This window comes from Phyllopteryx taeniolatus, chromosome 22 (assembly GCF_024500385.1).
Source record: "Phyllopteryx taeniolatus isolate TA_2022b chromosome 22, UOR_Ptae_1.2, whole genome shotgun sequence".
Lineage (NCBI taxonomy): Eukaryota > Metazoa > Chordata > Actinopteri > Syngnathiformes > Syngnathidae > Phyllopteryx > Phyllopteryx taeniolatus.
In genome coordinates this window covers 441,538-469,499 of record NC_084523.1, presented here as the reverse complement: position 1 = coordinate 469,499, position 27,962 = coordinate 441,538, and the positions used below count along the sequence as shown (strand labels likewise).

The 27,962-nt window shown below is 40.3% G+C and overlaps 2 protein-coding genes across 9 annotated transcripts; both read right to left on the bottom strand.

The window, feature by feature from the left end:
• Positions 1-542: 542 nt before the first annotated feature.
• LOC133472140 (gastrula zinc finger protein XlCGF57.1-like) lies at positions 543-19,584 on the bottom strand. 8 transcript variants are annotated; one of them, XM_061762556.1, is made up of 4 exons: positions 19,360-19,584; positions 15,503-15,659; positions 10,856-11,257; positions 543-2,225 (listed from the first exon to the last, which is right to left on the bottom strand). In XM_061762556.1, the coding sequence occupies exons 1-4, from the start codon at positions 19,582-19,584 to the stop codon at positions 1,186-1,188; spliced, it is 1,824 nt and encodes a 607-aa protein (XP_061618540.1). In that variant the 3' UTR covers positions 543-1,185. The 8 variants fall into 8 exon arrangements, with proteins under 8 accessions (XP_061618540.1, XP_061618533.1, XP_061618539.1 ...); XM_061762549.1 differs by lacking the exon at positions 543-2,225 and having other exon boundaries at positions 7,296-11,257; XM_061762555.1 differs by lacking the exons at positions 543-2,225; positions 19,360-19,584 and adding an exon at positions 17,409-18,150 and having other exon boundaries at positions 7,296-11,257.
• LOC133472160 (gastrula zinc finger protein XlCGF57.1-like) lies at positions 19,498-27,572 on the bottom strand. Its single transcript, XM_061762597.1, has 3 exons — positions 27,458-27,572; positions 23,311-23,492; positions 19,498-22,248 (listed from the first exon to the last, which is right to left on the bottom strand). Exon 3 carries the CDS (start codon positions 21,971-21,973, stop codon positions 20,801-20,803), a length of 1,173 nt encoding a protein of 390 aa, XP_061618581.1. The 5' UTR covers positions 21,974-22,248; positions 23,311-23,492; positions 27,458-27,572; the 3' UTR covers positions 19,498-20,800.
• Positions 27,573-27,962: the final 390 nt, after the last annotated feature.

Sequence of the window (27,962 nt, the reverse complement as noted above, 5' to 3'; positions counted from 1 at the left end):
ATTCGCTTATTTGATATTGACATCACTAAAACTTTAGACAAACCGTGTGCATTGCTTAAAGTATTTTGGCACCAGTGGTATTTAGAAAATACAAAGACAACGTAAAGATAAATGTGGTAAATAGTCGACAAGAATGTATTTTGGGGGGAAAATCAGTATGATAGTAATCACTTATATATTTGATCAAAAATGGGAAATAATTATCTATAATACACTTCTGTACACAGGAGGCTTTTGGAAAACCCATAAACATGAAGAAAAATGTGTTAGATACAAGAATATAGATTTTTGTAAATCAGCATAATGGAAATTACCTTTGATACTAAACATTTAAACAAAAATGGAAACTTCATTATGTATCATACACTTTTATAGTAGAAGCCTGTATAAAAATTTCACTCATTAAAAAAAAATTAAGATAATTGCAATATCAGAATCGTGGCTTGACAAAGAGAAAGCAAGTGAAATTTGAACTGGATGGACTAAAATTTGAACTGGATGGACTAAAAGAGTACAAATAATTTGTGAATTCAATGTAGACTTGTTAAACTCAAATGGCCATTAAAACGGCAGACTTTAGCGATACAATGTATAGCAACGTTTTTTTCCCATTAATTGTAATACCAAGTACAATCACAACTGATGCAGCTACAGTGATGGTAAATATATTCACAAATAAAATTGACTATAATATTCTAAGATGACTTCTCATAAATGCTATAATACTATAGGTGATCATCATCCTGTATTTGCAATCCTTAGAAAATTTCTTTCATTTTCACATTCAGAAGACCTAAAACAAAGATGCATTTGTGCCTTTAGGATGGACTTAGGGAAACAAAATTGGAATTAGGTTTATGCAAACAAAGACCGCAATAACACATATGATTCCTGTCAACAGTAATCTCATGATATGAAAAACATCACCCATTAAAAAAAGTTAGCAGGAAGTAGTGGTTTTATAAAGCCATGGATTACGAAAGGGATAGAGGATGCATGAAAAAAAAATCATGTAAAAGATTTATCTTAAGGATGAAGATGCTGAAATATAGTACAAACAAAAATGAGTACATATTATACGAACAAGTAAGAAGGAACATTTTTGCGCACTGCTGGAGCAAAACAAGAGCAATACACAAGAAATCTGGATATTTATCACGAGTGGGTTCTTGTGTGAAGCTTCCCTTAATGGAGAATCTTTTGACCTTTGACATTTTGAGTGAATCTTTGACCACAATCTGAGCAGGCAAAAGGTTTATCATCAGTGTGGGTTTTTTGGTGTTTTATTAAGTATTTCTTGATGGAGAATCTTTGATGACAAACTGAGCAGGAAAATGGTTTCTCTCCAGTGTGCATTCTTGTGTGTATTCTTAAGTTTTCTTGACGAGAGAATTTTTTACCACACGCTGAGCAGGCAAAAGATTTCTCACGAGTGTGGCTTCTGGTGTGCATTTCTAAGTGTCCTTTCTGAGTGAATTTTTGACCACAAACTGAGCAGGCAAAAGGTTTATTACCAGTGTGGATTCTTGTATGTAGTTTTAAGCTTCCATTTTGAGTGAATCTTTGACCACAAACTGAGCAGGCATAAGGTTTCTCATGAGTGTGGATTCTTGTGTGTATTTTTAAGTTTCCCTTGTAAGTGAATCTTTGACCACAATCTGAGCAGGCAAAAGGTTTTTCTCCAGTGTGTAATTTCATGTGTTGTTTCAAACTGCGCTTAGAAGCAAAAGTTTTTCCACACTGAGAACATTTCCATTGTTTGTTGTCTGTGTGACATGTCATATCACCTTCAGACTGTCCATCATTATCAGTGTGAGGAGAGTGTGACATCATGTCACTATCTGAGTGTGGAGCAAAGAGGCCATCTGCTTGTGATCCTCCACAGTGCTCTCCATCACCTTCTGCTGTCATGTGTTGACTTGAGCTGCTGCTTGGAGGCTTCGCCCCTCTGCTCTCCTCACTTTGAACTTCATTTTCACTCTTCAAAGGGACACCAGTCGATGGCAACTTGGTGATATCCTCTTCCTCCTTTTCCTGTTTGATGTAGGGGGGCTCTTCTTCCTCTTCCTTGATGTGGAGGCACTCTTCATCCTCCTCTTTTTTAATGGAAAGGGGCTCCAATTCCTCTTCCTCTTTGATGTGGGGAACCTCTTTACCCTCCAATTCCTCTTTAACATGCGGGGACTCTGGCTCCTGCTGCTCAGAACGAAGATCTTCATTGGTGTCTGCAAGACACAAGAAGACAAACAAATGGTTTGGTCAAGTCAGTTGTCATGTTGGGACTTTAATGTTGTGTAGTATGCTCTATATTTATATAATGTTATTAGGAGAGCCAGATGAGTTAAAATGAACCCTGATTGCAGCGATGTTTTACTTCTCTGATCTCTTTCGGCTCAAGTAACATAAAAAGATGCAACTTTCGAAAATCATTTCCAGATTTATATGTTTTTATGAAACATTTCAACATTGTTTTATGCATCACAGTGCATTCTCGGTAGTGACGTAGAAAGGGGGTGCCCCCAGTTCACCACAGTTTTTTTTTTAGCAGTAGCTAGAGTAGATGTACGCTGGTCAGCCTTTTCAGTTCGAGCCAGAGTTTCATCAAAGATGTGAGGAGCGAGAAGAAACCAGTGATGAAAATGGATAAGAGAATGACGATGGCATGAAGAAGTTTGAGTTGGCCATTTTCAAAGGTGTCCTTTGTGGCTGCTCTTTGTCAAAGCTGATTGCGGAAGAGGACATATGATGGAATGAGCTCAGTTTTTTTGCGCTGACTCTTCACTAGAGTCATCAGGTAAAAATGATGTTACATCAAAATCTGCATCAAAGACGTCACGTTTAACTGAGTAATTATGGTCCGTGACCGGCAAGCTCGCCAATGCAGCTCTTAAGCACTGCTGAGTACCCTTTGGTCACAAGTTTCACTTTTTCATCCATTCATGTCGTTGGTCGGCTCGGCGAATTATGACATTAAAGCCCATCAGCATAAAATGCTAATTATCGGCCGATACCAATCAAATTGGTGTAAAGTCTACTATAGTTAGGCCTGTAATGATATCAAATTTTTTTAGGATGATATATTTTTCCAAAAACTATCACAACAAATGACGGTATTGATGTTTTTTATGCCACTGATATTAGAGCATAATAATACAAGTACATCCTTTTAAAGAACAATTGTATTTTGTAATTCTAAAAAAAAAAAAGGAACATTGACATAGTGATGTACAACATTAAATAAAATATCTTAGATTAAAAAATATAAATAAAACAGACTTGGGCGCTGTTCACAAAAATTACACTTAAATATTAAACATTTGGCACCAAGGTTTAAACAGTCAATGCCTTAACAGGCAATATACTGCCAATCAAGTTTCCAGTTGGTTTAGGAAAAGTGACAAGTAAAAACATAAATAAGTACATCAAAGCAACACGTTTTGATTCCAGATTTGTACTGCTTTTCAAAAGTCTGCAGCCTTTTCTTTAAACGTTGCTTTGTCAACATGTTCAATGGCTACATTTCTAACAATAGTGAGTAAAGCCATACTGTGTATAATGTGAGCATATGTGCATATAGTACTTTATGTACTTTATAGTACTTTATGTGTCCCTGGTAATTTTTGTGCGTCTCAGACGCGGGATGCGATTCAAACGAGATCCCTGTTTGTATGCATGTGTGTGTTTATATAAGTTACATTTAAAGTTGTTTTGGTAGTTGAATAAAATCCCATTTTTGAAATGAATAATCATGTTTATTATGATTTCAATATCAATCAAAATGATTGTGATTGTTATGTTTTCCATAATCAGCCAGCCCTAGTGCAGCATCCACTCCCCTCCTTAACACTGTGCAAGTGCCCAAGAGCTATGACGCAAACCCAAACAAACATGTCAGATCATATAGCCAAAAGACTGAATGAACTGAAAATTTTACATTCAATCCATATGATCGGTATCGGCGGTGAGCGGCAGTCGGCAGACGTCACTCATGGATTATCGGTGCCCGAATCGGCAGCGTAAAATATTGATCGAAGCACACCTAATTATACATGATGTGCACAACATCAAGAGACAAGAGCAAGCATTGTTGGAATATCAGTGTAAATAATTTGTGTAAACACATGCAAATCATTTTGAGACATCTCCACACATACTGATCTGCATTGAAGATATTATTGAATGGAAATAATGTTATATTTAATGTAATGTCACGCAATGGCCATAATATTGTTGAAAAGCGAAAGTATTTCCTAAACGAGTGAGAGGATGAAGTGAACCAACCTGCTCTGTGCAGCGCAACTCGAGGCTGCAGATGGAAAACCGCGTCCAAAAGTTGACTTTTTGACTCGTGCTTGTCTTTCGCTCCACAAAGTTCCTCCTTGTACTCTTCTGTCCGTCTTGCACACATTTCCACGCGATAAATCACTTTTCACTTGAAGCCAACACTCGATCTCTGCTGAGCGATGTGTTGACCGCAAACGCGTCTCTTTGTTTAGCTGCTAACAAGCTAAACTAAACTAAACTTGGCCGAGAAGCTTCAACGTGCACCGAGACGACTTCAACACGAAGATTGAAAGAATGATTTTTTTTTTTAGTCCAGCAAAATATTGATGGCCGTCCTGTGTGAGACTTGAGCACCTTCGCATCCTGTTTCATTTGAAAACTGAAACAAAGCGTTGAGGTGAATTTCTTCAGTGTTGAGTACATTTCTAAGATGAAATACTGGAACCACTCCATGTTCACACCGGTTGGTGTGAACCATCCCAATTGCTTTCTGTATTTTATCTTGGATAAACTGGATATTATTGCCTCTCGTGCATCATCCGCAAACAATGACTTTCCGATGTGTGGGTCGATTTCTGCAAAAACGTCATTAATCATAACAGAAAACAAAATTGGACTGATAATGCTCCCTGGGGTGTGCCATTTTCCACCTTAGATGCAGTAGATAAAGTAGTGACCATCTTGACTTGAATCTGCCTGTCCAACAAAAAGTCTCGCATCCAATTAAATGTTCTTCCATTAATCCCCATTTTATACAGTTTATTCAATAAGCCCTCCTTCCACACCATATCATATGCTTTTTCAACATAAAAAAAAATACTGCTTGTACTGATTCTTTGTTGGCTTGCGCTTTTCTTATTTCATTTTCTTGACAAATTACCGGGTCCATTGTTCCCCCTCGTTTCCTGAACCCGCTTTGATATGGAGATATGAGTCCTTGCGTCTCTATATATTAATTTAGTCTGTCTACTATCATCCTTTCCATAACCTTCCCTATGTTCGATGTAAGTGCAATGGGCCTGGAGCTTGTTGGATTTGTGGGGTCTTTCCCTGGCTTTATTATAGGTATGACCATTGCTCCTTTCCCGCTATTTGGTAGCTTGCCTTCTTCCCATATTCTATTGTACATTTCCAACAGTTTAGTTTCTGTCTTTCTAGCAAAAAAAATTTAACATAACAGATTGGATCTTTCCCAGGTGAGAAAACTCTGTGTAATGCCCCAGCATACTCGAGTTTTTTCCCCTCCCTCGTTTCCCCTCTTCTGTTAAATTATTACAACTATGAATACATTTAAAAACCCTTACCATTATTTCTGCTTTGTCTTTATTTGATATCCCTATTTCATCTCATTTCTGTATTACTGGCTATTTTCTTTCTTTCCGGACTCCCTTCATCTTTCTTATCATACCCCGCACATTACTAAGTGGAGTTGTTGTTCCAGTTGAGCTACAAAAGTCCCTCCATTTCCTTTTCTTCGCTCCTTTGAATACTTTTATTACCTGTGCCTGTGATTTTTTTTTAATACTCTAACAGTTTCTCAAAGTTATGTGGTCTTTTTAATGTTTTATAAGCCTTGTTTCTTTCTTTCACTACTCTACTACATTCTTCTGACCACCATGGCACAGCTTCTCTTTTCATTCTCCCTTACTGGTATTGCCGCTTTGGCGGCCTTTATTGTCATCTCCCTAAAATTCTTATCAATTACCTTCAATACCTGCTTTAACATTTATAAAGGCGCTTTCCTTTCACACAAATACTTAAACTGATCCCAGTTTGCCTTCTTTCTCTCTCATCACCCTGCGTTGTACCACCCGCTGTATGTATGCAACATAGTATTTGACTACGATCGCTACCGACTGTCGTGCCCTCCATTACTTCCCACTCACAAATTCCTGCCAGACCTCCTGACACCAATGCCAAATCCAGTGCTGAAGTATTACCTGTGTGAATATTTATTTGGGTGCCTCTCCTATCATTTAAACACACCAAGTGTCAGTATTCCGTCCTTTCCATAATGTGCTATGTGCATGAAAGTCAGCATTCCAAATAACGTAAGCATTCGACTGTCCCTGAATTTGCTTTAGTTTGTTAACACATTCACTGCCATTGACGACTTTAGAAGTCAAATATCGATGTTAACTGGGAAGGGTGGCAGTGAATGAGTTAATATCGACATTTTGGCATGGATTATAAAAATTTATAATTTTTATTGAGCCTATGTTTGTCGTTATGACAAATTCTTGTCCATTTGGCAATAAACTTCATGCATTTCATTGTACTATTAACACCATTAAATCTTATTATCCTGGGTTCGATGCCTCTTTGGGCTGAGTACAAAAGTCATCCCTCACCTCTTCCCAAGTTAATTGTTTGATATTAAGATGATTTTCTGCTGCTCTAACTATTATTTGTATTCTTTCTGTTTTTAAGTTTATTCCCATTGTTGCATTTGTAACACCTGCAATAAATGTTATGTCTCTTCATATCTATCCAAACTTTCTATCTGCTTCTTCTGGTTCTTTGCGGGTGTGCTGGAGCCTATCCCAGCTATCATCGGGCAGGAGGCGGGGTACACCCTGAACTGGTTGCCAGCCAATCGCAGGGCACACATAAACAAACAACCATTCGCACACACATTCACACCTACGGGCAATTTAGAGTTTTCAATTAACCTACCTTGCATGTTTTTGGGATGTGGGAGGAAACCGGAGTGCCCAGAGAAAACCCACGCAGGCACGGGGAGAACATGCAAATTCCACACAGGCGGGGTCGGGGATTGAACCCAGGTCCTCAGAACTGTGAGGCCGACGCTCTAACCAGTCGTTCACCGTGCCGCCTTATTAAGGATCACATATACATTTTATAGTTTACCACCAGAAGTCAAAGTTGCGTTAAAATCTATTTCAATCAATCGTTTCGCTTATTTGATATTGGCATCACTAAAACATTGGACAGAATGCATGCATTGATTTAGTATTTTGGCACTAGTGGTAGAAAAGACAACATGACAATGCAAAGATGTAGATTTTTATGAGTCAGTATGATTGTAATTACTTTTGATATAAAACATTTAAACATTTATCTATCATACACTTGAATAGAAGTCTGTATCCAATTTCACTCAAAAAATACCAGAATAAATTCTAGGTATTTAATATAAGTGCAATATCACAAACCTGGCTTGACACGGAGAAAGCATGTGATATGAGACTGGATGGAGATGAGTTATTTACAATAAACAGGGAGAATAAAAGGTGGAGGTGGAGGTGGGGTGGGGTGGAAGGGGGGGGGTTGCTAAATATGTGGATAGACCACTGAGATGCAACCAGAATGTATATAAGAATAACACCATCGAAATGTAATGTGAAACTATTAAAATAAACAAACTCACACTCGATAATATATTCACAAATATCCATTGCTATGTTTCAAATGGAATTATGGAAACAAAATTGGAATGAGGTTAACGCAAATGAAGACCCCAATAACGCATACGATGCATTCCTTTCAACTGTAATCTCATTATATGAGAAACATTGCCCTATTAACACATTAACTGCCATTGACGGCTTTAGAAGTCAAATATCCATGTTAACTGGGAAGGCTGGCAGTGAATGAGTTAAAAAATGTTCCCAGAAAACAGTGCTGTTAGTGTATAAAGCCCATGGATTACGAAAGGGATAGAGAATGCAAGAACAAAGAAAAAACATTTGATGCTGAAATACAGAACAAAACATGCAAAAGTAAATTAGTAAATGTTATAAGAACAAGAAAGAAAACACATTATCACTCACTACTGGAGCAAAACAAGAGCAATACACAAGAAATCTGGAGAGAACTAAATAATATAATTAAAACAGTTCCAAAAAAACTGAATGTGCAGAGTATTTTATAAAAGATAAAATTGTTGTTGAAAAAAATCTGAGATCTAGCTAGTGAATTTGATAACTTTTTGTCCATATTGGTTGTGAACGAGCAAAAGAAATTCCCGTGCCAAGGAATATATTTTAAAAAACCATCCTCTGTTTATTAATGCTGTAAATGATAAAGAAATAGTAGGTATTGTAAAAACTCTTTAAAAAAAAAAATCCACTGATTGTTTTGATATTGATATGGTATTAGTAAAAAGTAATAAAGAGAAAATAGTACAAACATTCACATAAATCTGTAATCCAGTGGCATCGTTAGGTCTATTTTAGGGCATAGCTGTTTTAGCTTTAGCCCCCTAAAAACTTAAAGCCCCCCCACATCCCCAATATTTGGAAATATGTGTTAACGGTGAAGGTTCATAGTCCAAATCTCCCTAAAACCAGTCCCCCTAAACAAATATTGCTCTCCACAAAACGTCCCCCCGTCCCTGTTGACAATTAATTTGGGTTAAAAAAATTACCAATTCACCATCATTTATTCGGATGAGTGAAATCAATATGTGCAATTTAACAATGAAAAATCCAAAACTATTAAAGGCCACTTGTTGGGTTCCCCAAGGGTCTGTATTAGGCCCTAAATTATTCAGATTATATATCAATGATATCTGCAATGTCGCCTAAGTACTTCTTCTGTAAAACCAAGGATGTTCTGTATATAAAATCATGAAATACAGAGACTTTAGTGCTCACTATTACTTCCATGCATGACTTATGGTGTTCACATAGAGGGAAACACATAAAAACCAATACGCACCCAATTTTTAAGCTACTGAAAAGAGCTATTAGAATAATTAATTCATCTAAAGACACAGAACCAACAAATGCATTATTTAAATACTTGTAAAATGTATGACTGAGGAGAATTTAAAATGGCAGAAGTAATCTACAACGTACACAATTTACTTTGCCACGGTATTCAAAATCTGTTTGAAATCACAGAGTTGTTAGGATCTAAGGGGAACTGGACAAGCACAAGACCAGAACCAATATAAAACAAAGACGTGTCTCTTTTAGAGGTGTTACTTGTGGAATGACTACACCTATGACCTAAAACTGTGTGCTTTTTAAAAGTATGTTTAAATTTGTGCAAAGCTTGTTTTTTTCAAATGTGTTTTCGTTTTTTATTACACATTTAATTTCACTCTGCATGATGTTGCAATTTGTGTGGGTGCTTTTGAGGATTTTTTTTTTCTGAACTATGTTTTTGTTTTGTACAGCTTGGTGTAGGCATAATAAGCCATGGCTTCACCCTACGCCTTTACGGTTGGTGTTAACCTTTGGTTTTTCTGAAATTATTCTGTGAATGAAAGTTCATCAAATTAACCTAACATTTACATTTAAAGTGTCTTGATCACCATGATTCACATCAGCACACTTATGTGTCTTAACCCCATCCTCGTGAGAGAATCTTTCACCACAATCTGGGCAGGCCAAAGGTTTCTCACCAGTGTGCGTTCTTCTGTGTATTTTTAAGTCTCCCCTCCGAGAGAATCTTTTACCACAATCTGGGCAGGCAAAAGGTTTCTCACCAGTGTGGGTTATTGTGTGTATTTTTAAGTTTCCCTTGAAAGAGAATCTTCGACCACAAACTGAGCAGGAAAAAGGTTTCTCACCAGTGTGGGTTCTGGTGTGTATTTTTAAGTTTTCATTTTGGCGAAATCTTTGACCACAAACTGAACAGGCATAAGGTTTCTCACCAGTATGTGTTCGTGTGTGTATTTTTAAGTTTGCCTTTTTTGAGAATCTTTGACCACAAACTAAGCAGGAAAAAGGTTTCTCACCAGTGTGGGTTCTTGTGTGTATTTTCAAGTGTCCCTTCTGAGAGAATCTTTGACCACAATCTGAGCAGACAAAAGGTTTCTCCCCAGTGTGTGTTCTTGTGTGTCTTTTTAAGGGTCCTTTCTCTGTAAATCTTTGACCGCAAACTGAGCAGGCAAAAGGTTTCTCACCAGTGTGCGTTCTTGTGTGTTTTTTTAAGTCTCCCTTCTGAGAGAATTTTCGCCCACAATCTGAGCAGGCAAAAGGTTTCTCACCAGTGTGGGTTATTGTGTGTATTTTAAAGCTTCCCTTGTAAGTGAATCTTTTACCGCAATCTGGGCAGGCAAAAGGTTTCTCCCCAGTGTGTGTTCTTGTGTGTGCTTTCAAGTTTCCCTTCTCAGAGAATCTTTGACCACAAACTGTGCAGGCAAAAGGTTTCTCACCAGTGTGGGTTCTTGTGTGTACTTTAAAGCTTCCCTTGTAAGTGAATCTTTGACCACAATCTGAACAGGCAAAAGGTTTCTCACCAGTATGTGTTCTTGTGTGTGTTTTTAAGCTTCCTTTATGAGAGAATCTTTGACCACAAACTGAGCAGGTATAAGGTTTGTCACCAATGTGTGTTCTTGTGTGCATTTTTAAGTGTCCCTTTTGAGTGAATCGTTGACCACAAACTGAGCAGGCAAATGGTTTCTCACCAACATGAGTTCTTGTGTGTGTTTTTAAGTGTCCCTTCTGAGTGAATCGTTGACCACAAACTGAGCAGGCAAAAGGTTTCTCGCCAGTGTGCATTCTTATGTGTTGCTTCAAACTGCTCTTATAAGCAAAAGCTTTCCCACACTGAGAACAATTCCATCGTTTGTTGTCAGTGTGACATGTCATATCACCTTCAGACTGTTCATCATCATCATAGTCAGAAGAGTGTGACGTCATGTTGTCACAATCTGACAGTGGAGCTAAGAGGCCGTCTGCTTGTGATCCTCCGCAGTGGTCTCCATCACCTTCTGTTGTCATGTGTTGACTTGAGCTGCTGCTTGGAGGCTCCACCCCTCTCTTCTCCTCACTTTGAACTTCATTTTCACTCTTCAAAGGGACACCAGTCGATGGCAACTTGGTGATATCCTCTTCCTCCTTTTCCTGTTTGATGTAGGGGGGCTCTTCTTCCTCCTCCTTGATCTGGAGGCACTCTTCATCCTCTTTTTTCATGAAAGAGGACTGGAACTCAACTTCCTCTTTAATGTGAGGGGGCTCTGGCCCCTGCCGCTCAGGCCAAAGAGCTTCACTGATGTCTGCAAGACACAAGAAGATTAAAAAAAAATAACTCTTGGTTTGGTAAAATCTATCCTCATATTTTTTTTTAGCGAGCCAGATGACTTAATATTTATTGGAAACAATAAAACAGTCAAATCAAGAACAACGATAGAATATGAAAAAGTGTCAAATAATAGAGCAGTAATTGTTTGGAAGAGCATTTACAAATTCACCAATTTTATGGATTTTTGCGGCACGGTGAGCGACTGGTTAGCACATCTGCCTCACAGTTCTGAGGACTACGGTTCAAATCCCGGCCCTGCCTGTGTGGCGTTTGCATGTTCTCCCCGTGCCTGCGTGGGTTTTCTCCGGGTACTCCGGTTTTGTCCCACATCCCAAAAACATGCATGGGAGGATAATTGGAGACTCTAAATTGCTCATTGGTGTGTATGTGAGTGCGAATCGTTCTTTGTTTACATGTGCCCAGTGATTGGATGGCGACCAGTTCAGGGTGTACCCCACTTCTCGCCCGAAGATAGCTGGGATAGGCTCAGCACGCCTGCGGCCCTAGTGAGGACAAGCAGTGCAGAAAAATGGATGGATGGATGGACCCCTGGGTATTTTTAAACATACGGGACTGTACTGTTTTTGTAGAAAGTCAGTTGTTACCATATACGGAGACTTTTTAATACCCAATCACCATTACATGAGTGTGGCCTGCTAATGAGCACAAGCCTGGTATTGGAATGAGGAATGAGATGAGGCAGCACTTGGACTCTCCCACACCACTCCACGCCCCATCGGAGCAAATCCCAATGCAAAACTCACTCTCTACGAGCCTAAATGCCATGTTAGGTCTGACGGACAGGGTAAAGGCTATTGTCAATATTGGACTCCAGCCCACAGCACGCCAAGATCGTCCTCCCATGCCCCCTCTCCTGAAACCAACGTCTACTAAGATGCGAAGAGCTCCTCCTCTACCCATGAAGAATCTTATCTCTAAATCTTACTGATACAGTGGGTACGGAAAGTATTCAGACACCCTTAAATTTTTCACTTTGGTATAGTGCAGCCATTTGCTAAAATCATTTTTACAAAAAAACTTCTCTACTGCACTTAAGGCTCCTAAGAGCACAGTGGCCTCCATAATCCTTAAATGGAAGATGTTTGGGACGACCAGAACCCTTGCTAGAGCTGGCCGTCCGGCCAAACTGAGCAATCAGGGGAGAAGAGCCTTGGTGAGAGAGGTAAAGAAGAACCCAAAGATCACTGTGGCTGAGCTCCAAAGATGCAGTCGGGAGATGGGAGAAAGTTCGAGAAAGTCAACCATCACTGCAACCCTCCACCAGTCGGGGCTTTATGGCAGAGTGGCCCGATGGAAGCCACTCAGTGCAAGACACATGAAAGCGCGCGTGGAGTTAGCTCAAAAACACCTGAAGTACTCCAAGATGGTGAGAACTAAGATTCTTTGGTCTGATAAGACCAAGATACAACTTTTTGGCTTTTCTGCTTTAACTGTTGTCCGAGCTTTCGCGAAAGCCGGCATCATTGCTGAACAGCCCCCCGGCAACGAGATTGACTCCGACAATGACGAGAGGGAACCCAGCATGTTTGATGGAGAACTTGCCCAGCTGTTCATTTCGGATACAGAAGATGAGGACTTTGATGGATTTGTGGATGAGGATTGATCAAAAAATAACGTGAGTACATTGTTAAATACTTCAATAAAGTACAACCGAACTCAGTTTTGCTCCTGCTGCCTTTTTAAAAACATACGCTAGCATGCATGCTAGCATATGTTTTAAGCTAGCGTATGTTTTACCATGCCTGCGCCCAAAAATACGGTGCGCCTTATGCATGTGTTAAATACAGAAATAGACCCCGTAACTGAGACTGCACTTTTTAATACAGCGCCTTATGGTCGTGAAAATACGGTAAATGATTTTAGCAAATGGTTGCAATACAACAAAGAGTGAAAAATTTAAAGCGGTCTGAATATTTTCCGTACCCACTGTATGTGCGGGATCGCGGCTACAAATCAAATCCAAACAACATTCTTCTGCAGAATAAGTCAGACCCCTATGGAGATCAGGCATTTTTCTTCCCTGTAATTAAAAGGGATAGAAAGTTGGAAATATGGCACAAAGAATGTAGAACTACAAGCTCAGTGAGGATAAAATGTGAACCTATCAAACCGTTGTCTCCAGTTATCGCTGCGAGACTAGGTGATTTCCAAGACTGGGTGATTTGAGCTCTTTTGAACATCTCAGTTTTTTAGTAAAAGGTGATCCAAAGGTTTTTCATAATTTATAGACCTCAAAGATACAATGGGACATTTATGTTTTAGTTAAGATTTTTCTAAACTTTTTCAGAAATCAGAACACACTACAACTATTTTGTCATAACGGGCGACTTTAACATTTATGCTGACAAGAGCATTAAAAAATTCTAAAGAACTCTGCTATACTGGAGACATTTGACCTCTCTCAACATATAAAGAGTCCAACCCACACTCAAGGTCACATCGTAGACCTGGATGTTGAAATGCTATCAGTTGAGATTAAGGATATGGCTATTTCTGACCATTTTTCTGTGTTCTTTGAATTACAGATTCTCTTAACAGTTCAGACAACCTCTATGTCTATTAAGAAAAGGTACATAAATGAGAGCACCGCCACTAAGTTTATGGAGACCATAGCTGTGCCACAAACTGTGAATGCTGAGACAGTTGAGGAACTTTTGGATAAATACACCTGTAAAATCTCAAAAGTCAAGAATGTTGTCGCTCTGATTAAAACTAACACAATTTTGAGGTGATCTAGAACACCGTGGAGGACCACAATGATGGGAAAGACCTCTCAATCAAAGTCCAATTCCGAAAACCTTGGGGTACTGATAGATTCCGACCTGACTTTCAACAGTCATATCAAAATAATTACAAAAACAGCCTTCAACCAGCTGAAGAACATCCAGAGTGAAGGCTTGCATGTGCCAAGCATAGCAGCAGAAGCTCATCCATGCTTTTATCTCAAGTAGACTTGACTATTGTAATGGTCTTCTGACCAGACTCCCCCAATTCTTAAGTCTCTACACTGGCTTCAGAATATATTTTAAAGTGCTACTGCTATTTGTCTATAAATCACTAAATGGTTTATCCTGAATACATGAAAAAAATGCAAATTGCACATAAACCAAGTAGGGCTCTAATATCTAGAGACTCAGGTCAAATAGTGGAGCACAGAGTGCAAAGCAAACATGCTGAAGCAGCATTTAGCTCTTATGCTGCACACAAATGGAATAAGTTTCCAACGGAAGTGACATACGCCCTGAGTGTGAATGTTTTTAAGTACAGGTTAAAAACTTTTTTTCTTAAGCTTTTTACAGCTTTCCCACTTTTAAATATTTCTTGCACTGTACGCTGTTTGAATTGTATTTTATTATTTTCTTCATTTTAAATGTTCATACGCATTTTTGTTTTTTCTTTGTTTTTAAATGCTTTCAATCATGTAAAGCAGTGGTCCCCGGTCCGCGAGGCATTTTTTACCGGGCCGCATACAAGGAATGACCAATTTATATAATTTACGCAGTATTGCGTTTTTACGTGTCAAATGTGTTTTGTTGACCGGATCTTCTCCGCTGCAACAGCTGCGCGTCACAATTAACACTTCAAGACCGCACAGAAAACTGCAGCAGTTCTGTTTGCGCTCCCAGCCGACTCACTCGTGGCACCAGCCAAGCTCAAAGAATGAATCATTTCATAAACTGATTCAGTTCATTACGTTCAGTGAAAAGATTTGTTCTTTTGAACGAAATGTTTGCAAACGAAACAACAACCATTCGCTCTCACATTCACACCTACGGGCAATTTAGAGTCACCAATTAACCTACCATGCATGTTTTTGGAATGTGGGAGGAAACCGGAGCGCCCAGAGAAAAACCACGCAGGCACGGGGAGAACATGCAAAGTCCATACAGCAGAGCCCGCATTTGAACCCGGGTCCTCAGAACTGTGAGGCGGATGTGCTAATCAGTCGTGCACCGTGTTGCTGCTTCCAATTTCTTTGGAAATCTTTCTCTTGCATGTTATTTTTCTTTCCAATTTCCTGTATTCATTATAGCCACTGAAACGATGTAAATTTCTGAATTGATCCAAATCAGAGCCACATAGTACACCCGATTGGATATTAATGATATTATATGGAATGTCACACAACGCCTGTCAATAAACATGACAATCTTATTAAAATGTATTACCTAACAAGTGAGAAAAAATGTGAACCAACCTGGTCTGCGTAGCACAGTTGGAGGCTGCAGATTGAACGCAGCGTCCAGTAGTTGACGTTGTGGCTCGTTCTTGTCTTTTGGTGCACAAAGGTCCTCCTCGTACTCTGCCGTCCTCCTTGCACACATTTTCACAAGGCGATCACAACACTTTCCGCTCTAGGTTGGAGGGATGAGAAAAGCGAGTGCAAATCGGACATATGAAATTATTATATCAAGATTCAGATTTGGACATTGTGGGTTAAAAAAAAATATATATACGTAACAAAACATATATACGAAACAGTAAAACTTGTAGTTTTGCATCCTAAGAGATATGACACCGAAAGAAGACAGCTGATTTGTGACCTCAGGTGAGAAAACTGGTCCGTTTAGCGAAGTGTTGCTCACAAACTCGTCTCTTTGTTAGCATGCTAAGCTAAGCTAGGCCGAGAAGCTTCGCCGTGCACCGAGACGACTTCAACCAGACACCAAGATTCAACGAAATATATTTTAGGCTCGTAAAGTTATGATTGGCTTACTATGACGTGGGTTCAGCACGTTCGGTACAAATTCAGAATTTTTTTAGTGCAGCACATGGAAGCGCGAGCGATTGCGTCTGAGACGTGTGTCGTCCATAGATAAAACACTAGATGTGCCCCCAAGCTATAGCAGGCCGGCTATCCGACGTGCATACTGGCGGCCATTGTTGGGAAGGTCGTCGTTCCAATCGAAGGGAATGCATGGACACTGAAATTAATTCGAAACTTTATTATTTATTATTCAATGCTCATAAGAGTGACTTTTTTTGTCAACAACAAAGCGTGGGCTATCACATCCTTGGCCTTTTGGGGTTTTTCTTACCGTCCACACAAGTGGAATGCGCTGACGACTTTGCCCTCCCTCGCTTAGCGTCACCGTCGGCAGAGAGCTCAAAAGGGCAAGTCCGAGTTACCTGTATATATTTTGTGTGTCGTCATACAAACGCAAACAATCGTCGCCTCCTACCAACTTCTTTGTCAGGTCCTCAATCTTGTTGTTCTTGTTGTCCCCCCCAGTTTTTATTTTACCAAAAACTGAATTTGTAACGATTGCAACAAACTGTCATGTCCAACATCCTGCGTCCGCGCATGCGCTTCCCTCATTGCCAGCACTTTCGGTACAGATCTACTTCCGTGCATCTAATTATTTTTTTTATTTTTTTCAGAATTAGGAGTAACGGATTGAAACCTCCACAAAGTTCGACTATCACTACTTTAAATGACTAAATGTTTGTCTATGACAATATTTTATTTTGGTGGTGTCATGAATGCTCTTACGTTGAAGGAGACTACAGGAAATGTTCACAAAATAAATGAGGCTAGAAGTTCCGGTCAAAGTAACCAATGGTGTGCGTCTCGTTTCTCTTCTACGAAAAGTGACATTAACCTCGGTATTCCTGCCCTTAAAATTATAGAACCAACATTAAACTATCATTTAAGTCTTCGTGTCCGGATAAACTCGTCTTGGTGGTGCAAGTTTGAAGCTTAGTTTCTCGGCCTAGTTAGCTTAGCTTAGATCGCTAGCCGCTAACAAGGAGACGCGTTTGTTCGCAACTGAAAGATCGAGTGTGAAAGTGTTGTGATTAGCGTGTGAAAATGTGTGCGAGGACGACAGCAAAGTCAGAGAAGGAACTTTCTGGGACGAACGAAAAGAACGAGCGACGACGTCAACTGCTGGACGCTTTTCGCATGCAGCCTCGTGTTGTTACACAAAGCAGGTTTGTCCTCTTCTTACTATAAATTGTTGCGTTAGTAACTGAACTTTTTTTTTTATTCAATTAGACGTTTTATTTATTTTTTTAAAAGTTATTTTCTCGAGGTTTCACGAGCATAGAAACCATCCATTAATTTTCAAAAGCGCACGACAAACACCCATCCGTATACTCACATTCACAGCCAAGGACAGTTGAGAGTCTTAATTTGACCTAACTGGATGTTTTTTTGGATGTCGCCCGAGAAAAGCCACTCAAGCATGGGAAAAACACTCCAGAAAGTCCACCCAGGACTATTATTCAGGACTGTATTCAAACGCCCTTCACAGTGTATTAGTACCCTCTATTGGTGGAAAGTTGGTACTGTAGGCACAAACATAAGGACTTATGCACATACAGCGACTTAATTATTTAACACCTCCCCATTTTTCTCAGTAAATATGTTTACAAAGGTGCTACTGACATAAAATTTTCACCAGATGTTGGGAACAACCCACGTAAGCCACTCATACAAAGAAAGAAGAACAAGTAAGATCAGAAATTAAGTTGTGTGTAATAATGTGAAATGACACAGGGGAAATGTTTTGAACACATGACAAAAGAGATGTGCAAAAAGGCATGGAAAGCCAAGACAACACCTAAAATCTATCAATAATCAAACAGCAATCCAGCCCCTTGTCAAAGCAAATGAATATCAGCGGGTTCAGTCCTAATTGATGTCCTACAAAAAAAGTGTCATTGCCAAGGTGAAAGTCAAGACACATCTCATGATGCATAAGAGCAGAGAGCTGTCTCAAGACCACCGCGAAGTAATTGTTGCAAAACATAACGATGGCATTGGTTACAAGCGCACAGCTAAGCTTCTGAATGTTCCAGTGAGCACGGTCGGGGCCTGAAAGTGGTAAGCCAATCATAGCACCATAAATTTGCATCAATCAGGTGATCCTCGCAAGATTTCTGACAGAGGAGTGCAAAGAATCATCAGAAGAAGAGTTGTCCAAGAGCCAAGGACCACCTATGGAGTGCTTCAAAAAGACCTGGAATTAGCAAGGTATTGTGGTCACAAGGAAAACATTAAGTAATGCAATACGCCACCATGGCCTGTATGCACGCTCACAACGCAAGACCCCATTGCTGAAAAATAAAAAACATGTCAAAGCTCGTTGAAAGTTTGCTGAACAACATCTGGGCATGCCAGTTAAATACTGGGAGATTATAGTCTGGTCTGATGAGAGCAAAATTGAACTGTTTGGATGCCATAATGCACACCACGTTTGGAGGAGATGTGGCATTGCACATCACCCTAAAAACACCATACAAACAGTGAAGTTCGGAGGTGGGAACATAATGGTGTGGGGCTGCTTTTCAGCAAATGGTACTGGTAAACTTCACATTATTGAAGGAAGGATGAATGGGCAAATGTACCGAGACATTCTTGACAAAAATCTGCTGCCATCTACAAGGATGATGAAAATGAAATGAGGATGGACAATTCATCAGGAGAATGATCCAAAACATACTGCCAAGCAGACTCGCAATTGGTTTCAAAGAAAAAAAATAAAGCTGGCCCAGCCAATCACCTGACTTTAATCCAATCGAAAATCTATGGAAAGAACTCAAACTCAAGGTCCATAAAAGAAGCCCACAGAACCTTCAAAATTTGAAGACTGCTTGTGTGGAGGAATGGGCCAAAATCACACCAGAGCAATGCATGCAATGAGTTTCTCCATACAGGAGGCCTCATGAAGCTGTTAAAGCAAACACAGGCTTTTGTACAAAGTATTAAATAAATACTAGTTGGTGTGTTCAATACTTTTTCTCTGTGTGATTTCACATGATAACTTAATTTTTTAGCTTATTTGTGATGCTTTCTTTGTATGTATGGATTACTTGGGTTGTTTCCAGCATTTGGTGAAATTGTCATGTCAACACCACCTTTGGAAATATATTTAGTGAGGAAAAATTGTGACGGGTTAAATACTTATTTCAGCCGCTGAATGGGGGTTATGCCACACACTTCCGGTCTTAAAGGTCCTGTATTTTGGCTATTTAGACTTCTCTTGCGTGACTCTCTCACATTGACATATATATAAGAGTTTCAATTTAATTGAAAAAAAAAAAACCCACCTTGGTTTTGTCCAGAAATGGTACCCCCACTCTTTTACTACAAAGCCACGCTGTTGTAACGCGTGCAGAATGTGGTTTGGCATTGTCTTGCTGAAATAAGCAGAGGCGTCCAAGAAAAAGACGTTGTGGATGGCAGCATTTGTTTCTCCAAAAACTGTATGTACCTTTCAGCTTTAATGGTGCCTTCACAGATGTGTAAGTTACCCATGCCATTGGCACTAACATAGACCCATACAATCACAGATGCTGGCTTTTGAACTTTGCGTCCTTAACAGTCCGGATGGTTGTTTTCCTCTTTGGCCCGGAGGACACGACGTCCACAATTTCCAAAAACAATTTGAAATGTGGACTCGTTGAACCGCAGAACACTTTTCCGCTTTGCGTCAATCCATCTTAGATGAGCTCGGACCCAGAGAAGTCGGCGGCGTTTCTGGGTGTTGTTGATAAATGGCTTTTGCTTCGCATAGTAGAGTTGTTGACGGATGTAGCGCCAAACTGTATTTACTGAGATTGGTTTTCTGAAAGTGTTCCTGACCCCATTTGGTGATATCCTTTACACATTGATGTCTGTTTTTGATGCAGTGCCGCCTGAGGGATCGAAGGTCACGGGCATTCAATGTTGGTTTTCGCCCTTGCCACTTACATGCAGTGATTTCTCCAGATTCTCTGAACCTTTTGATGATGATATGGACCGTAGATGATGAAATCCCTAAATTCCTTGCAATTGTACGTTGAGAAACATTGTCCTTAAACTGTTTGACTATTTTCTCACGCACTTGTTCACAAAGAGGTGAACCTCGCCCCATCTTTGCTTGTGAATGACTGAGCAATTCAGGGAAGCACCTTTTCTACCCAATCATGGCACCCACCTGTTCCCAATTAGCCTGTTCACTTGTGGGATCTTCCAAACAGGTGTTTGATGAGCATTCGTCAACTTTCTCAGTCTTTTTTGCCACCTGTCCCAGCTTTTTGGGAACGTGTTGCAGCCATAAAATTCTAAGTTAATGATTATTTGCCTAAAAACAATAAAATTTTATCAGTTTGAACATTAAATATCTTGTCTTTGTAGTGCATTCAATTAAATATAGGCTGAACATGATTTGCAAATCATTGTATTCTGTTTTTATTTATGTTTAACACAACGTCGCAACTTCATTGGAATTGGGGTTGTACTACTGAGTCTATTTTGGAGGGCTTTTTTTTCTGTAGACATTTTTGAGTCCAGCACTATGGAACAAGTGCCCATGTTATCACCTTTAACAAGTCCCTTCAAAGTAATTTGGCACCAGTGCTAATTCTTAACACTCCTGGGGTTTTCAGAAAATATATGGACAAGAAGAAGATCGATACAATAAAAGCTGGTACACAGAATACAAGAATGTATATTTTTGTAAGTCAGTAACTTTCTAGATTAAACATTTATATTTTCATTAAAAGCATCTTAATCACTGCTTTTCTCACCAGCACACTTGTGTGTCTTAACTTGATATTTATAAGAGAATCTTTGGCCACAAACTGAGCAGGAAAAAGGTTTCTCACCAGTGTGGGTTGTTGTGTGCATTTTTAACTTTCCTTTTTCAGAGAATTTCTGACCACAAACTGAGCAGGAAAAAGGTTTCCCACCAGTGTGGGTTCTTGTGTGCATTTTTAAGTTTCCCTTCATAGAAAATCTCTCACCACAATCTGAGCAGGAAAAAGGTTTCTCACCAGTGTGTGTTATTGTGTGACGTCTTAAGTTTCCTTTCAGAGTGAAACTTTGACCACAAACTGAGCAGGAAAAAGGTTTCTCACCAGTGTGGGTTCTTGTGTGACTTTTTAAGTTTCCCTTTACAGAGAATCTTTGGCCACAAACTGAGCAGGAAAAAGGTTTCTCACCAGTGTGGGTTCTTGTGTGACGTCTCAAGTTTCCTTTCAGAGTGAATCTTTGACCACAAACTGAGCAGGAAAAAGGTTTCTCACCAGTGTGGGTTCTTGTGTGACTTTTTAAGTGTTCCTTCATAGAGAATCTTTGGCCACAAACTGAGCAGGAAAAACGTTTCTCACCAGTGTGGGTTGTTGTGTGTTGTTTTAAGTTTTCCTTCCGAGTGAATCTTTGACCACAAACTGAGCAGGAGAAAGGCTTCTCTCCAACGTGGATTCTAGTGTGTATTTTTAAACTTCCCTTTCCAGAGAATCTTTGACCACAAACTGTGCAGTAAAAAGTTTTGTTACCAGTGTGGGTTCTTGTGTGACTTTTTAAGTTTCCCTTTTCAGAGAATCTTTGACCACAAACTGAGCAGGAAAAAGGTTTCTCTCCAGTGTGGGTTCTTGTGTGAGTTTTTAAGCTTCCCTTAACAGAGAATCTTTTACCACAAACTGAGCAGGAAAAAGGTTTTTCTTCAGTGTGTGTTCTCACATGTTGTTTCAAATTGCCCTTATAAGCAAATGTTTTCCCACACTGAGAACATTTCCATTGTTTGTTTTCAGTGTGACATGTCATATCACCTTCAGACTGTCTATCATCATCATCAGTGTGAGGAGAGTGTGACGTCGTGTCGTCACTATCTGACAGTGGAACTAAGAGTCCGTCTGCTGAAGATCCTCCACAGTGGTCTCCATCACCTTCTGTTGTCATGTGTTGATTTGAGCTGCTGCTTGGAGGCTCCGCCCCTAAGCTCTCCTCATTTTGACCTTCATCTTCACTCTTCAGAGGGACACCAGTCGATGAAAATTTGGTGATATCCTCCTCCTCTTCCTTTTTGGTGTGGGGGCATGCTTCTTCTTCCTCTTTTTTAATTGAAATGGGCTCCACTTCCTCTTTGATGTGGTGGACCTCTTCGTCCTCCACTTCCTCTTTAATGTGAGGGGGTTCTGGCTCCTGCCGTTCAGTACGAAGATCTTCAATGATGTCTGCAAGACAAGGCAAACACACGGTTTGGTAAATCTTTTCTTATGTTGTGACTTTAATGTTGTGTATTATGATTTAGATTTATATTTAAGGTTAATGTGAAAGCCAGATATATTGGAAATAATAAAATTGGGCAGGTCAACAACAACAATAAAATGTGAAAAAATGTAAAATAATAAAGTTAATATAAACAAGTATCAATAAAGGTAATACAGTGGACCCCTGCATACCCTGGCACTGGCAAATCTTTCTGTGTAGGTTTTTTAATGGAACAGTGGCCTCTTGTAAACAATTTCAGCAGTGAGGTACATACAAAAATATGCAGTTCAAAATAATTTTACAAAGCCTCACCACATTAATCCCAACATTGCCATTTACAGTTTGTGAGGGATACTGTACATGATTGCTGCACCTGCTTTTAGCTTGTTATGAACCCTTTATTCACCATGCTTTTATGCAATGTCATATTTTGTAAATATGTATATATCACGTTGTACAGTTTGCTTTGTTTGTATTTGCTTTTATTTTGCTTTCAATCAGCCCGTCTTTGAATCATTTTAGGTGATATCAGGACAATTTGTTACTTTTTATTTCAACTTTGATGTTTAATTTATTCAATACCATGTCTTGGCACTATAATCACAATTCTCACATACAATAATGTAGTGACACTTAATGACAGAATCACACGAGAAGAAATATCATGTTTACTGATATTTTAAACAAATACTGCATGACCATATAAAATGTTTTTTTGACAAACTTCGCCACTAGCAATTTTTTTCCCCCACCAACAGTACTTGAACTCAAAATGTAGCCACTTGCAGATACAATGCTAGTACACTGACCCTTTGTCTTGCATTACTTAAATCACTGCGCAAATCTCTCCCTTGATGAATATGACAAGCACCCAGAATGAAGTCATGTTGTAGTCGCACACATCCTCTACTTGTCACCATCTTAATAAAGTGGCCGCAAATTTGACAGTACTCATAATTAATAGAAACCTTAGCCCTCCGCAGGGCTAACGTTACGTTAGTATACTGCATTCATGTTACACTCACTTATTTGCGCAACGTTCCTCTTGGCTCTTCCACCGCATTCTGTCTTGCTTGCGAGACGCCCTACGAAGCCCGCCGCTCTGCCACCTCGGATGCAGTTCTTGCGCACACTCAGACACGGCTGTCGGCTTCTGCGAATGTGGCGCCGTTTGTGGGCAACTTTCACGTGGGCCAGAGGCTTGTGGCTGTGCTCAACCAAAGTGAAGAAGGAACGAATCAATTCATGAAGTGATTCTTCAATACGTTTACTCAAGAGATTGGATTGTTTGAATGGATCAGAAGGTGACGTGCGACATGCTCTGACACCGCGAGAGACTGTGAGATTTCCCAGATGAAATTTTGCCGGCTACGCTGCAAAATCAGATTAGCAACCCGGAGACTTCATTTCCTCCTCATCCATTGTTTTTTCTCTTGTTATGAGGCTGATTATTATTGATTACTTTTTTTCCAATCCCTGCTGATGCCAAGTTACTATCGTGGAGCCGCTCAAAGATTTCATCGACGGATCTTTCAATGGCTTCGTCATGCAAGCTAGCGGAGCCCACCATGACGACCGCCCGCAGCAATCCGTTGAAAAGACGAAAGGCTAACTCATCCACTCGCAGCTGAAGATTTACAACTTTGCTCTAACGATGCCCAAATTCAAGCCCTCTCCTCCACTGACAAGAAGCTGTCACTTCTCGATCTATTACACCAGGAGATTAAGTAGCTCAAAACCATCTTGGAGTTCACGCCCCAACAAATCAGAGAGCAAAAAGAAGACAATGCCGAACTTCAGTCAGCCATGAAAGCGATGACAACAGAGGTAGAAGTTCCCAATAAAATCAAAGCAGCAATGCTGGACTTCCAGTCAAGAAGCATGTGGGATAACCTCACCTTTTCTGGCATTTCCAAGCGTACACCTGATATTCCAAAGGCTCAAGTAATTCATGTCGACAGCGCTGAAAATCCCGAAGGAGACACTCGCTAACATCACCTTCCACCAAGTACACAGGCTAGGGGGTCCGCGAGCAGCGAGTCATCCGCGTCCAATCATCGCCAAATTCAGACATTTCCAGCAGAATGTCTTTGTAAAGTCACAAGGGCGGGAGCTGAAGGGTACACAATTTGGGATGAATGACCAGTTTCCACACGAAATCAACGAGTGACCCACACTCTTGTACCCTCTAATGAAAAATCACCAGCAACAAGGAAAACGCGCCTCACTGGTTGTGGACAAACTATACATAGACGGTCAACTGTTCCGCGATTCCAAAGTCATACCCTTGGCTCTTCTAATAGATGAGTATTCTTTTCAAATATGCTCTAATATTTGGTATATAGTGTAGAAAAACCGTGGAGTAATTTGTTTAGGGGGGAAAAAAAGGGAATTGCGCACCCTCCACTCACTGGGTCCTTTCCCTTGTTTTCCTTTTACTTCTCACTTTGGTACTTTTTTTTTTTTTTTTACCTTCTTTTTGCCCCCTAACCCACACTTACCGAATGCTTAACCCCTTCCCTGCTCCCACCGTATGCATATGTATTCGCATGCTACTCATCTTTGTATGTTTAACTCGTGATATATTCCCTTGTCTTCAGTTTACACATTCAATACATAATACCTCCTAACACAACTTCATATTACCAGCTACACAGTAAGAAAGTTGCCATTAGAAGTATATTTCTGAGAGTTATCTACCTTTCCCACACAAGTATAGATGATACACTCACACAGATCGCCCCACATTATAACAATTGTACACTTAACATGAATGTCAAGTATAACTTTTGTCTCATGGAACGTAAATGACATTCGGTTCACAGGCAAAGAGAATTAAGATTTTGGATTATATCATGAAATAAAAAACGGATCTCTTGTTCATAAAAGAAACCCATTTGTCAAAATCTGAAGAAAATTACCTATCCGATTTAAATTTCAGTCAGACCTTTTCAGCTAGTTATAACGGCGGACAACGAGGAGTCTCCATACTAATACATAGTAGACTACTTTTTACACTAAATTGCACATTCATATATTTTTAACAAATTATACACATTAATTAATGAATACACCCCTAATATTGATGATCCAACTTTTATGCACACACTTTTTTCAACATGCATCCATTAATTTTCTGGTTTTTTTTCTGTACCGCTTATCTTCACGAGGGTCGCGGGCATGCTGGAGCCTATCCCATCTATCTTTACGCGGGAGCCAGGGTACACCCTGAACTGGTCACCAGCCAATCGCAGCACTTATTTTCCCACCTCTGACCTATTTGTCAACTAATTCAACAATTATTATTGGTGGCGACTTTCATATCGTACTTAATCCAACCATAGACCTCTCAAATTCAAAAAATTCCAATCACAGTCTTCCTGAATATTAGATGAATATATACACAATTTTGCGCTCGCCAACATATGGAGAATTAAAAAAACAAAAACAAAATCATACAAAAAGGGAATACAGTTTATTTTCTTCAGTTGCTTCAGTTCATTTGATTGTGGTTATTGAAAGTGGGCATACGATTTGCTAATCATTTCTTTGTCAACAGTTTTTTTTAATATTTAAATTGCAAAGCTTCTACTTCTCATTTATTTCACTTATTTGAGTGCTTTAAAAAAGAAAAAGAAAAAAAAAACATTTCATTGCAGCATAGAGTTGCTTTTAATTCAAACTACTATGCAGCCTTTCAAGACACCTGGCACCTTTCCTCAGAATGGTTAGAAAGATGTAGCCGATTAATACCACTTGCAGGCCAAGAATTCCATGGATGTCAGCTGGTCCACACGTTGTGTAAACTGCGCAACGTGCGTGATGACGTCTTTACTCTATTAGGGTAGGCTAACAGAATTGTTAAGTTTTTTTGATTTGGGGGTTGTGTGTCCCAATGATCCAAGGAGCTAAGTTCTCTGGGGCTTTATGCCACTGGCAAGGTCCTCGGTGGCAAGGCCCCAGGGGTGGATGAGATTCGCCCAGAGTTCCTAAAGGCTCTGGATGTTGTGGGGCTGTCCTGGTTGACACGCCTCTGCAACATTGCATGGACATCGGGGCCAGTGCCTCTGGATTGGTAGACTGGGGTGGTGGAGGGTGTGTTCCAACTACAGGGGGATCACACTCTGGTATGGTCTATTCTGGGGTGCTGGAGAGGAGGGTCTGTCGGGAAGTCGAATCTCAGATTCAGGAGGAGCAGTGTGGTTTTCATCCTGGCCGTGGAACAGTGGATCAGCTTCTACGACCGGTGTCAGAGTTTGGTCCGCATTGCCGGCAATAAGTCGGACTCGTTTCCAGTGAGGGTCGGACTCCGCCAAGGCTGCCCTTTGTCACCGACTCTGTTCATAACTTTTATGGACAGAATTTCTAGGCGCAGCCGAGGTGTAGAGAGGGTCCGGTTTGGTGGCCTCAGTATTGCATCTCTGCTTTTTGCAGATGATGTGGTTCTGTTGGGTTCATCAAGCCTTGATCTCCAACTCTCATTGGAGCAGTTCACAGCAGAGTGTGAAGCGGCTGCGATGAGAATCACCACCACCAAATCTGAGACCATGGTCCTCAGTCGGAAAAGGGTGGAGTGCCCTCTCCGGGTCGGGGATAAGATCCTGCCCCAATTGGAGGAGTTCAAATATCTTGGGGTCTTGTTCACGAGTGAGGGAAGAATGGAACGGTAGATTGACAGGTGGATCGGTGCAGCGTCTGCAGTGATTTGTATCGGTATCGGACTTTGTATCGGTCCGTTGTGGTGAAGAAGGAACTAAGCCGAAAGACGAAGCTCTCGATTTACCCGTCGATCTACGTTCCTACCCTCACCTACGGTCACGAGCTGTGGGTCGTGACCGAAAGAACAAGATCCCGGATACAACCGGCCAAAATGAGTTTCCTCTGCCGGGTGTCCGGGCTTTCCCTTAGAGATAGGGTGAGAAGCTCGGTCATCCGTGAGGGGCTCAGAGCACAGCCGCTGCTCCTCCACATTGAGAGGAGCCAGATGAGGTGGCTGGGGCATCTGTTTAGGATGCCTCCCGGACACCTCCTTGGTGAGGTGTTCCAGACAAGTCCCACCGGAAGAAGACTCCGGGGATAAGCGAAGGAAAATGGATGGCATCATCAACGGCGCCCGTAAATAAACAGGAAAATCATGAAAATAAAATGCATGCAATAAGTGAACCCACCCACTCTGCGTAGCAGAATTCGAGGCTGCAGATTGAACACAGCGTCCAGTAGTTGACGTTGGGGCTCCTTCTCCTCTTTTGGGCCACAAAGTTCCTCTTGGTACGCTGCTGTCGTCCTCGCACACATTTTCACACGACGATCACAACACTTTCTGCTCTGCGTTGGAGGGATGAGAAAAGCAAGTGTAAATCGGACATGTTGAAACAATTACATAAAGATTACGATTTGGACATTGTGGGTTAAACAGTACGTTAGTTCAAATGGCAAAGCACCAAAGTCAACAACAAGAAAACAACAGGAGGTGAAATTATGCATTGTAAGAAACATGAGACAGAAAGACGACAGCTCATTTGTGAGTGAAAATTTGTGTTTGAAACATTATAGAAAGTCTACAAAAGGATTCAGAATTCAGTATCTCAGACAAACAAAGCTGATAGAGTGTAGTTGTTGGTGTGTGTACATTAAAGTGCTAATATTAGATATTGTGGTCTCCACTCCTTACAAGTAG

What these genes read in the sequence shown, in the direction of transcription:
- LOC133472140 (XM_061762549.1), bottom strand. Translation starts at nt 19,584, where the DNA reads ATGTTAGTGCCAATGGCATGGGTAACTTACACATCTGTGAAGGCACCA. An exon ending in CATTTCTGGACAAAACCAAG is followed by an intron (nt 15,660 to 19,359) that starts GTGGGTTTTTTT and finishes CCTCCAACCTAG; the next exon opens with AGCGGAAAGTGTTGTGATCG. An exon ending in AACTGTGCTACGCAGACCAG is followed by an intron (nt 11,258 to 15,502) that starts GTTGGTTCACAT and finishes TGTGTCTTGCAG; the next exon opens with ACATCAGTGAAGCTCTTTGG.
- LOC133472160 (XM_061762597.1), bottom strand. Translation starts at nt 21,973, where the DNA reads ATGACAACAGAAGGTGATGGAGACCACTGTGGAGGATCTTCAGCAGAC.